The sequence below is a fragment of the Leucopleurus acutus genome (assembly GCF_964270905.1).
Source record: "Leucopleurus acutus genome assembly, chromosome: 16".
Lineage (NCBI taxonomy): Eukaryota > Metazoa > Chordata > Mammalia > Artiodactyla > Delphinidae > Leucopleurus > Leucopleurus acutus.
The window spans coordinates 3,914,284-3,926,146 of record NC_139158.1 but is presented as its reverse complement, the minus strand read 5'-3'; the positions used below and the strand labels follow the sequence as shown (position 1 = coordinate 3,926,146).

Genomic DNA, 11,863 nt, shown 5'->3' with positions numbered 1-11,863 from the left:
CACTGGGGACCTGGGAAGTGGAGGGAACAGGGCCCCTCTGGGGAGGGGGAACCCTGGTTACGGCCCCCGGCCCCCAATAGGGGCTGCTGTGCCAGGGGAAACCCCTTCCCCGCCTGACCCATCACACCCAAGCCTGAGATGGGGCTTCTCTGGGTTCGTACAGAACCAGTCTCATGGGTTCAGGACTGTGTCCTGGTGGACAGTGCAGGCCAAGGGGAGGGGCTGGTCCCCTGTCTCCCTGGCAACTGGCACAGGGCTGGGCGTAGGGGAGACATCAGGAAGCTCAGGCCACCGGGCCGGCTCAGGTTCCTGGCCAGCCCAGCCGGCGGCTGAGATTTCTGGCCGAGGAGGGCCTGGTTACACGGCTGCGCGGCCCAGCCGATTGGGTTTCCACTTGGATGGGCCCCAGGCCCCAGGCTGGAGGAGCCAGCGCTAGCTGAGGAGGGCCCCACAGGGGGCCCCAGGCGCGCCCCACGGCCAAGCAGGGAGCCCGCTCTGCACTGCCCACTGACCACCCTGAGCCTCAGTTTGCCCACCTGAGAACAGCAGCCCCCTGGAGGCTCAGGGACTCAGGGCGCCCCCTCGAGACTGGCTGTGGGCCTTTGCGCTGCTCCAGCCCAGACTCCTGGGTTCCGGTAATCAGTAATTGATTCTCGCTCTCGCTGATCTCAGCTGGCTCCTCTGAGAAATGGGGAGATTCCTGCTTGGCCGGCAGGGGCGCGGTGAGCGTTCTGTGTGCGCAGGTGGGTCTGGCTCTGCTTCCGCGGGCCCTTGGGGACTCTGCCTTCCCTGTCCTGTCGCTGATGCGCTGCGGATGCGGGCTTCGCCCTGAGGTAGGTGAGCCTGAGGCTCCTGAGTCACCTCGGCCCCACCCACCCCCGCCTGCACTTTCCCAACGCCTCCCTTCCCCCTTCCTGTTCCCCTTTCACTTCCTCCGGCCCCTCCAGCTGGGGAGCTGTACCTCCGCTCCCCCAGCTCCCCCAGCTCCTAGGGCATTTCGGAGCCCCTGGCCCAGCCAGGAAGGGAGCCGGAACAAGGCCACCCAGCCAGGAAGGGGCTGAGCCCCCACCAGTGGCCCCAGGCGCCTGGCATGGGAGAGCCCACGTCACTGACTGCTTCTGGTCCCCCTGGGGCCAGACGCCCCCCTGCCCCTTTTCACAGCCCGGGGACAGAGGCCTGAGGCGCAGGGTCCCCTGGCCTCCTGTCTGTGCCATTCCCGTGGGCATGTTTGCCAACACTCTGGGGCGTCAGGCCCAGGAGCTCCAGAACCCTGCTTGGCCTGAACTTGAAATTGCTGCTGACCCCACCCCACATGGTCCAACCTGTCCCCCAGCTTCTCAGGCCTCTGTCTGGGGAACCAGAGGAACCTGGCATCTGAGGGATGTCTTGGTTGCCAGATGACTCGGAGCAGGTCACCACCCACTCCCGGTGGGCTGAGGTGGGCCCAGGTGAGAAGTGGACCTCAAAGGCCTCCTGGGACCACAACTAGGGCGGGGGGCATGAGGCCAGATGCCCCCTGTCTGTCTGGACGGCTGTCACCCCAAGGGGCCTCTGCCTCTCAGCACTCAGGGTCTGCCTGGGTCACCTCGGTTCTCATCTGGAGAACGGAGACAGCTAGCCCTCCCAGCAGAAGACTCCAGGGACCAGCAGAAGGGGCTCAGCTGGGTGTGTGTAGTGGGGGAAGCCCAGGGAAACTTACGTCTATTTCTGAAAAATTCAATCAAATAAGCAAGGCTGGGAACTCCCCAGGAGGGTGGCGTTTCTCTGGGTGCCCTGGGGGACACGAAGAGAGAGGGTAGTTTTTAAGGATTTTTAAAAACACTCCCAAGAAGTGTTGGAAGTTCCCAGTTTCTCCGGAGCAGGGATCCCCCTCGGGCGGATAGCTCTGTCAGGGAGGACAGGAGGCCCAGGGCAGGCTGAGGGGCTGGAGGCTGCCCAGTGACAGCCCTGGGAGAGACTCTGGCTAGAGGCCAGGCCAGGATGGGGACCAAGGCCCTGGCTGACGCCCAGGAGAGCACACAGGGCCCAGCCCATCCTTCCCGCCTCCGGGGCCCCCTTCAGCTGGCTGGGCACCTCCTCAGAGGGCCTTCCCTGACTCCCTCCTTCCCGAGAAAATCCGCTGCTTTCCTTCTTGGGCATCAGCACTTGTTCTCTTTGGCTCTCTTGTTTGAGGTCTGTCTCAGGGATCACACCTGCTTTATTCAGTGTGTTGTCTGGTGCTCTTCTTCTCTGGAAGCACATCTGGCTGGTCGGTGCTGGTGTGCTGGAATGCAGGAGCAGTGTGATCCAGGATGTTGAGCTCCTGCCTGTGCTCTTGCTGTGTAATCCTGACTGGGTCAGTTCCCCTCTCTGGGCAGGAAAGCTTACTGCTGTTATGGTAGAGGAGGGAGGAAGTCGTAGCCGACTTCCTGGAGGTGGCAGCCCAGAGCTGGCCCTGGAGGCAGAGGCACCCCAAGCCCAGTCCCTCCCAGGACCTTAGGAATCCAGAAGTCCAGAATTGCCTCTTGAGACCATCCTGGGAGCAGGGGACGAGGGCAAGGGAAAGAGGTGGTGACAGTGTGCAGGCCTGGGGCTCAGGACCCCCTGTTGTGTAACCAAGGGCCAGTGGCTGTCTTCTCTGGGCCTCAGGAGATAAGCACTGAGGACAGAGGTGGGACCCAAGAATTTAGACTTTGGAACAGCCTTTGGTCCCAGTCCCTGAGGACACTGCAGGGGACACTGCAGAGGCAGTGAGAGGCCTCCAGGCCCTACACCTGGAATCCCTCACACCGGACTCCAAGCCCTTTTCCAGTCTGGCCTCAGTTTCCTCATCTGTAGCAAGAGGCGTATTTGCTAGAATGCTGCCCATCAGTTGCTCCTCACTGAGGACCCACAGTGCGCAGGGGCTCTGCCCTCCTGGAGCCAACAGTCTAAGGTTTTCCTAATGTCTCCCCTTCTCTGTCCTGCCTCAGTTTCTTCCTCTGAAAAATGGAGCTTGGTTTCCCCGCGGGTCAGGGCAGCAGTGGGGCCCGAATACCCAGAGCAAGGCGGCCGGGTGGCCAGTTCTGGAGGAAGGTGGGGAGTGGTCCTTTGCTATGGGCTGTAAAGGTCGCCTGGCCTGGAGGCCTCTCAGGGAGGGGAACCGCAAGAGGAAAAAAAAAAGCACCAGAAAGGCAAGTGAAGTCCCCATTGGCTGAGCCGGCTAAGGGCCCCGGGGGCTGTGTGCCTGCCCCAGTGACAGCTCTGAAAACTCCCTGCAAGGGCAAAGAACCTGTTCACTTCCTCTCCGGAGGTCTCCTCCCTCTTCCTCTGGCCCCTCCACTTCCTCTTTTCCTCCTCTGGCTGCTGTCTCTCTTCAGCTCCTTCTCTCCCGCTAGGCCTGCGGCCCCCACCCCCCAACCCTCCATCTTCCCAGGGTCCTTTCTCAGGGCCTAGGACACCCAAGCGGTCACTTATTCATTCAACAGATCAGAGCCCTGGGGAGGGTATGGTGGGTGGAGGTGGACGGACCAGAGACCCGAAAGGGCTCACAGTCTGGTCGGGGAGGCCCAGTTATAAATGCCGGCCCTGTGCAGTGGTCTTTGGGGGGAGGGGGGATATGCTGCAGATGCCAAAGGACTCCCTCAAGTAGGGGCCTTCTGGGATGGGCCTTGAAGGATGCATAGGAGACTCCCAGCTGCCGCAGACAGAGGGCCGGGAGTAGTGCAGCCTGAGCTCGGTGCTTCTGCCCCTTGGCCAGCCCTGGTTGAGAAGCGGCGAGGTGGCAGCACAGGTCCTGCTTGGGGACCAGCCTTGCTCTCCACCCGATGTAGCTGCCTGGAGCCACCAGAGTCTCCCACGCCTTGGCCTGCAGCCCTGGTCCCAGTCTGTCTTGCACCCACCAGGCTCAGTGAACAGCCCGGAGCAGCCCTCGTCAGCCGGCAGCAAAGAGGGTCACCCACCACCCCCCAACCCCCCACCACAGCTCCTGAATCACAGGGTTGGCAGGTCCCAGGGTGGCTGGCCGGACGCCCGTGAATGAGACACACAAGGCCAGGGACAGGGCAGTCCGGCCCCTGGGAAGCAGGGAGTGGACGGGCTGGGAACATTTGCCCAGGCCCGGGGCGGGGCTGGGGGAGCCACCGAGAGCAGATCCCTGGGAATTCCGCTGGCAGGTGGCTCTGAGCCCGTGGGCTCTGCTGTGTGCTGGGAGACGGTCACCCTTTCTACCTGTTTGTGGCCTCTGCAACCTTCAAAGAGCCCTGCCAGCACTAGCCTCCTGCAGTAGGCTGGCCCAAGCTGCCTCTGCCCTGGCCAGATTCCACCTCCATATATGGACGAATCTTTTGCTGGTTTCAACACACGCTCAGTGAGCACCTACTGTGTGTAGCAAAGCCCTGGGCAGACCTGGGGTGCCTGGACACAGACCACGGGCAACAGGCCAGGGCCTCTACCTGGACCACCCTTCCCGTTTTCCCTTGTGTGAAAATTCAGCTTGTCACCACCTCTGAGAGGATGCGTGCTCCTCCAGGTTGGGCCAGATTCCCCTCTGGGGGTTCCATGGCCTCTGGGTTTCCTTTCACCACACAGTGACTACTGTCGGCCACCCTCTGGGTGGCAGGCTCTCCCTGCCGGCCTGACACTTCTCAGAGCAGGGAACCACCCAGAACACTGTGGGGCACCCAGGTCTGCCCCAGGGTTTGGTGGAGAGACCCAGGGCAGGAGCAGGTGCAGTGGGAGGGTCTCCTCTGAGGGCAGCTGGCCTTCAGCTACTGTCACTGCCGCTCCACCCCTCACCCTCACTCCTCTCTGGCACATTGTGTGTCCTTCCCCAGTCCTTGGTGGCCTCCAGATGGTCCAGGAGGGCAGTTCAGCTGTGGCTGCACATGACAGACAGACGATGGACGGTGGGCCCCGGGCCCCAGAGCTGTGACAAATGGCCCTGCCTGCCTGCGCCCAGCAGTGGTTGGCAGCTGCCCGGGTCGCCGGCTAACAGCCCAGGCTTGGCCTTGGCTGGGTGTAACCAGGCAGCTCCGAGGCAGCCCAGCTCCATGGGAACAGTTTCTCTGCTCTACAGAGCCCACCACTCCCCAGGTCTGCAGCAGCGGAGGTTTGGAGCCCTTCTCACAGGGAACTTCTAGCCGCTGGCCCCTGGGGGTGTGTGTGTGTGTGTGGGGGGGGGGCTGCCCTGTCCCTGGGGACTGTGGTCTTGAAGCCCCTGTTAAATGGCCACCAGGCCCCCTTACTCCCCCATGAAACACCATAGTCCTCAGCCCCAGGTCTCTTGAGTAGTAATGTGCCCCCATGGCAAACGGAGACCCCCCCACTCAGCACGCTCAGCACCCCCAGAGGCCCCCCTGTAACCCAGGCTTTCTGGGCAGTGGAGCTAATGTGGACAAGGTGGGTGACTCGCTGCCCACCCCTCCCCCCCCAACTGTTCCTTAAGTATGCGCCCACAGCAACCAGGCACCCTCGCATCTGTGCTGACCCTTGCCCACCGGGTCGCTCACTGCTCTGGGGCATCCACACCCGGAGGGTCCCGGGGTGGGGGGACCCGGAGTGACAGGCAGGCCGGGTGCAGGCCTGGCCACGCGGGGCCGGACCGGGCACTGCTCAGCTGGGCGGCGGCCCGGGGCTCGCACCCCACGACCCGCGGGCCCAGCACCCAAAGCCAAAACTCTCTCCCTCCTCCTCTTCCTCAATCTCGCTCTCGCTCTCTACCAGTCCATCTCTCTCTCTCTTTTTTTTTTTTTTGCAAAAGGAGGGGAGAGGGGGTAAAAAAATGCTGCACTGTGCGGCGAGGCCGGTGAGTGAGCGGCGCGGGGCCAATCAGCGCTGGCCGTTTCGAAAGTTGCCTTTTATGGCTCGAGCGGCCGCGGCGGCGCCCTATAAAACCCGGCGGCGCGACGCGCAGCCACAGTCGAGACCGCGTCCACTCCGTCAGCACAGGCCCCTCGCCCTCGCCGCTCCGCCTTCGCCGCCGGTCTACACCGCTACCAGGTAGGGCCCCGCGCCGGCCGGGCCGCTAATGCGCTGGGCCCGCGCCTCCTCCGGGCAGGCAGCGCGCGATCCCGGCCCCGTGGACAGCCTCCCAGCTGCGGGGAGTGGACTCATGCGCTCCTCGCTCGGGGCCGGAGCTGCGCTCGGGGCGCGCTCCCAGAATGTTTCCTTTGGGACCGCGGGTCTTTGTCCGAGCGGGCGGCTCGCTCCGCCGGCGGGACGGCGGGGCAGCGAGGTGGCGAGGCGGGAGGGTGGGTGGGCGCGGCGGGGCAGCAGGGCCGGGTGGGGGCTGGGGACACCAGTGCGCGTGCGTGTGCGCGTTAGGCTCGGGAAGCGAGGGCGGGGCGGCCGGCCGGAAGGGGTGGGGTCGCCGCGGCGCGAGAGCGCCTGCGCGCACTTCCTTCTCGCGCTGCCGGCTCCCGCGGGTGTGGCTGCTGAGCGTTCGCCGGGTGGTGCTTTTTGGGCGGGGCGGGGCCGGCGCCCGGTGTAGGGGGGCGGAGGCCTGGCTTCCTGCCGCGAGCCGCGGGGCCGCCTCCAACCCGCGTTTGCCTTTTATGGTAATAACGCGGCCGGCCGGCTTTCTTTGTCCCCAATCTGGGCGCGCGCCGGCGCCCTCTGGCGGCTCGAAAGCGCGGTGCGCCGGAAGTGAGTAGGGCGGGGGCGGCCGCACGGCTCATGGTCCTGTTCTCCCCGCAGTTTGCCATGGATGACGATATTGCTGCGCTCGTGGTCGACAACGGCTCCGGCATGTGCAAGGCCGGCTTCGCGGGTGACGATGCTCCCCGGGCCGTCTTTCCCTCCATCGTGGGGCGCCCCCGGCACCAGGTAAGGCGCCCGCCTCGGGTCTGACTTGGTGGGTGGGGCTCCCCTCTCGGGAGCAGGAGGAGGGAGGGAGGGGGAGGCCTTCGGTTTTCTGGGTGAGGGTCGGTGGGGCAGTGCCTGAGCTGAAGGCGCCTTGCTCCTCCCTCCGCAGGGCGTGATGGTGGGCATGGGGCAGAAGGACTCCTATGTGGGCGACGAGGCGCAGAGCAAGAGAGGCATCCTGACCCTCAAGTACCCCATCGAGCACGGCATCGTCACCAACTGGGACGACATGGAGAAGATCTGGCACCACACCTTCTACAACGAGCTGCGTGTGGCCCCCGAGGAGCACCCCGTTCTGCTGACCGAGGCCCCCCTGAACCCCAAGGCCAACCGTGAGAAGATGACCCAGGTCAGTGGCCCGCCGGCCTCGCCTGGGTGCCACCCCCGCACCCCGTTTCTTGCCCTTCTTTGTCACGCCCTTTCTCACTTGTTCTTTCTTCTGCCATTTTCCTAGGACTTTCTTCTCTGACCTGAGTCTCCTTTGGAACTCTGCAGGTTCTATTTGCTATTTCCCAGATGGAATCTTTTTCTCGTGTTTGCTTTTCTGACTAGGTGTTGAAAGCATAAAGTGCTGTGGGTGTAGGTACTAACACTGGCTCGTGTGGCGAAGCTGACGAGGCCGCTGTAAAGTGGCCTTGGAGTGTGTATTCAGTAGGTGCACAATAGGTCTGAAGTGAATCCCCGTCCTGGGAGCCCCAGCACACTTAGTCATGTTCCTTGCACTCTTTGCATGTTCCCAGTCTGGCCTCACTGCTCCCGGTGGCTTCCCAAGTGTGACATGGTCCATCTCTCTGTGCAGATCATGTTCGAGACCTTCAACACCCCAGCCATGTACGTGGCCATCCAGGCTGTGCTGTCCTTGTACGCCTCTGGCCGCACCACTGGCATCGTGATGGACTCCGGTGATGGGGTCACCCACACGGTGCCTATCTACGAGGGGTACGCCCTCCCCCATGCCATCCTGCGTCTGGACCTGGCTGGCCGGGACCTGACGGACTACCTCATGAAGATCCTCACGGAGCGTGGCTACAGCTTCACCACCACGGCCGAGCGGGAAATCGTACGTGACATCAAGGAGAAGCTCTGCTACGTCGCCCTGGACTTCGAGCAGGAGATGGCCACCGCGGCCTCCAGCTCCTCCCTGGAGAAGAGCTACGAGCTGCCCGATGGTCAGGTCATCACCATTGGCAACGAGCGGTTCCGCTGCCCTGAGGCTCTCTTCCAGCCTTCCTTCCTGGGTGAGTCAGGAGGTCTCATGCCCGCCCCACACGAGGGTCACTCTGGCCACACTGGAAGTTAAGTCTGGCTTCTCTTTCTCCTCAGGCATGGAATCTTGTGGCATCCACGAAACTACCTTCAATTCTATCATGAAGTGTGACGTCGACATCCGCAAGGACCTCTATGCCAACACGGTGCTGTCTGGCGGGACCACCATGTACCCAGGCATCGCTGACAGGATGCAGAAGGAGATCACCGCCCTGGCTCCCAGCACGATGAAGATCAAGGTGAGTGCCTGGCCTGAGCTGGCCTGGGCACTTGGGGGGTGAGATGTGGCTTTGGTGCAGGTGAGCGTGTTGGTCGTCAAGGCAGCTGCCTTGTTGTAGGCCCCTGGTGTACCAGGGCTGGGACCGCCAGAGCCCTCACTGTGCCTTTCTCTCCCCAGATCATCGCTCCCCCTGAACGCAAGTACTCCGTGTGGATCGGTGGCTCCATCCTGGCCTCGCTGTCCACCTTCCAGCAGATGTGGATCAGCAAGCAGGAGTACGACGAGTCTGGCCCCTCCATCGTCCACCGCAAGTGCTTCTAGGCGGACTCTTAGTTGCGTCACACCCTTTTCTCGACAAAACCTAACTTGTGCAGAAAACGAGATGAGATTGGCATGGCTTTATTTGGTTTTTTGTTTTTTTTTTTTTTTTTTTTTGATTTTTTCTTTGTTTTGTTTTTTTTGCGCTTGACTCAGGATTTAAAAACTGGAACGGTGAAGGTGACAGCAGTCGGTTGGATGGAGCATCCCCAGAGTTCTACAATGTGGCCGAGGACTTTGATTGTACATTGTTTTGTTTTTTTTTTTTTAATAGTCATTCCAAATATTGTGAGATGCATTGTTACAGGAGGTCCCTTGCCTTCCCAAAAGCCGCCCCACTTCTCCCTTAGGAGAAGGGCCAGTCCTCGCCCGAGTCCACATAGGGGAGGGTGATAGCATTGCTTTCGTGTAAATTATGTACTCCAAATTTTTTTTTTAATCTTTGCCTTAATACTTGTTCTTTTTGTTTGTTTTATTTTGAATGGTCAACCATCGTGGCCCCCCTTTTTGTCCCCCATCTTGAGATGTATGAAGGCTTTTGGTCCCCCTGGGAGTGGGTTGAGGTGCGGAGGTAGCCAGGGCTTACCTGTACACTGACTTGAGACCAGTTCAATAAAGTGCACACCTTATACACGTGGCTTGTGGCTGGCGTTGTTGGATGTTGGGGAGAAGGCTGGGGTGCTGGGGGTGCTTTGAGGTGCCTCTCACCCTGAAGGGTCTGGGATTGGGTTATGTGGGAGGAGTTAGGAATTCTGACCTCTAATCCTGTTTAAGTGAATTCCCCGCCTGGCCCTTGTTCCCCTCGATTTCTCGCTGGGTTCTGAGGTCCAGATGCTGGGAGAGTGGGGAGCTAGGGAGGCGTGGTCCCTGTACCCACCTCGTAGAACTGGGTGGGGACCTTCGTCTCTGGGTGCTGTTTCCTCACTGTTCTCTTGGGATAGTGGGGTCTCCCAGGCCACAGGCTTTGTCCTCGCCTTCCCTTCAGTACCTGCGGAGAACCAGGGGCTCTGAGGTTATGGGCGGGGCCTCAAGTTTAACACCTGCCCACTCACCTGGAGTGACCCCCGTGGAAGGGACAGCGCCACCCATCGGGGCCTGTGGGCAAGGGGATGTGGGGTCGGCAGAGATGACCTTAGTTGGAGGGTAGATGTCATCCTTTATTCTTGGGGCCCAGTTTCAAGTGCAGATCTGGCCCAGGGGGAAGCAGCTTGGGGGTTGCGGTCAGTTTGGGACTCTTCTCCAAGCCTGGCTGGCCTCCACTCTGCTAGAAGCTGTGGTTGACATGGAGGGAAAGTGGGTGAGGCCTCTCCCACACTGCCAGAGGGAGTGAGATACGGAAACTGGCCCCCAAGTCGATCCAGATTTGAGGCCTTGGGGGACCCTCTCCCCTCCATGAACCTGGGGCTTCCCCAGGGCTCCACTGGGGACGGTGGGAGCTGTGGCCTGTGAGGATGGGGCGACCCACTGCCTCCCATCTTAGGGACAGTGCAGACCCTCGGGCACCTTTTGCGCAGCACCTTGGGGGTGTGTGGTGGGAAGAGGGCTGTTCGACCTCTTGGTGGCTTCAAAAACCAAAGGGGAGCCCACGGTCCCCGGGCTAACCTGGGCAGATTTTCCTAGGTCAGCACATGAAACAGCATGGCGGGTGCAGAATGTGATATCTGGAAGGTGTTCTGTTCCCCAGGGCGTTGCCCTCTATCACCTGGCCCAGAGGAAGAGCACCGAGGATCCTTCGCCCTGACCCTGTGCAGTCTTAGAGGCCTGTGAACCTGGAAGGGAAGTCCCTCCTGGGTCAGTTCCAGCTCTTTTGGTCTAATTCAGGGATGGTGGTCAGCCCTGGGCTCTGGGAGCTGAGAGTACCTACTCTGTGCTGATGTCTTGGACACAGAGCCTGCCCTGGAGGAGCTGTCAGCCTGGAAACTCCCTTCTCTCCCTCCCTTCCTTTCTCTCTTCCCCGCTTCCTCCTTCGCGCTATTTGTGTAGGCATTGTGCCACGCTGTGGGATGCAGTGGAGAAGAAACCAGGTGTGTTTCCTGCCCTCACAAGGGGCCCAGCTTACTGGGCAAGACAGAATAAATAGGAATGTACAAGTACCAGTGGTGATAATGAGAAGAAAGAGTAGCGGCTGCGTGTGGTAAAGAACATAGGGTCGGTCTGGGAAAATGGAGACATTCATCACGTTGATGCGTGATGGTGTCACGGGTGTGGATAGACATCAAAGCTCATCAAAGTACCTCAGTGAAGCTGAAAAAAACCTAAGAAATACAGGTTTAAAAAAAAGGAAAAAGCAATCATCATTTTGCCTTTTTCCAATAAATAAGGTAATAAAGGACCATAAACCTGGCTGATGGGGGGATGGGGGATCCGCGGCTCTTGATCAGGAGGCTTTTTCAGACTGCTTCCTGTGGGAGGGGTGCGGGAGCTGGCCACACGACAGTCGCTTGGGCAGGTGGAAGTGTGGGTGTGCATGTCTCAGGCAGAGGCCCTGATCGACTGAGGACAGAGGCCCGGGGATGAATGGGAGGGTGGATGGGGCTATGTGTCTTTTCTATGTGGCCCTGGGAAGTCACGTTACTGTCCACATGCCCATCTGAGAAATGGGAATGTCAGTAACAGCTGGAGGGGTGCTGTGAGCAGGTGCTCCCTCAGTCTTTTCCTTTGAAAGGAGACACACACTTGACCCTTTAGGTGCTGCTCCCTTCCTCCCGGGGCCACAGCTGGGCTGATCATCTGGGCTAAGCCAGAGGGTGCTGCATTACCTGCCGCCTTCCTCTCAGCACCCATCTTACAGATTAGGAAACTGAGGCTCAGGGAGGACAGGTGCGCTGGCCCCAGGTTACCCATCTTATAAGTGAGGAAGCTGGAATTTGACCCTAATACGTGTGAAGCCCAACAGGGCAACGGGCCAGGAACGGCAAGGTTCAGCCCAACACAACCGTCCTCTTGTTTTACAGAACTTCGGCTTCTCCACTCTGACCCTCGAGCCACCTCAGCCCTGGGCCAGGAGGCTCCTTGCTTTCTCAGGTGGCTGGCTCCCCCGTGAGGCCGCTCTGACCGCCTGAGGTTCACCTTCTTAAGCAGCTGAAACCTCTCTCGCTGGAAGGTCGCTCCTCTGTGAAGCACCTCCTGCCTGGATGCAACTGCACCCTAACAGGTGCCCTGAGGGGAGGGGAGTCTTGGTAAGTGCGGGGGCTCAGAGCCCTGCGTCCTTCCCTTCATCCTGACGTGTCTTCCTGG

At 60.8% G+C, this 11,863-nt stretch overlaps 1 protein-coding gene across 1 annotated transcript; it reads left to right on the top strand.

Moving 5' to 3' along the window:
• Positions 1-5,882: 5,882 nt before the first annotated feature.
• Positions 5,883-9,263, top strand: ACTB (actin beta). The gene is made up of 6 exons (XM_082857953.1): positions 5,883-5,958; positions 6,655-6,783; positions 6,932-7,171; positions 7,622-8,060; positions 8,146-8,327; positions 8,486-9,263. Exons 2-6 carry the CDS (start codon positions 6,661-6,663, stop codon positions 8,627-8,629), a joined length of 1,128 nt encoding a protein of 375 aa, XP_082714079.1. The 5' UTR covers positions 5,883-5,958; positions 6,655-6,660; the 3' UTR covers positions 8,630-9,263.
• Positions 9,264-11,863: the final 2,600 nt, after the last annotated feature.

Coding starts and splice junctions, on each gene's coding strand:
- ACTB (XM_082857953.1), top strand. CDS start 6,661: ATGGATGACGATATTGCTGCGCTCGTGGTCGACAACGGCTCCGGCATG. Junction 7,172..7,621: donor ACCGTGAGAAGATGACCCAG/GTCAGTGGCCCG, acceptor CTCTCTGTGCAG/ATCATGTTCGAGACCTTCAA. Junction 8,328..8,485: donor CCAGCACGATGAAGATCAAG/GTGAGTGCCTGG, acceptor TTCTCTCCCCAG/ATCATCGCTCCCCCTGAACG.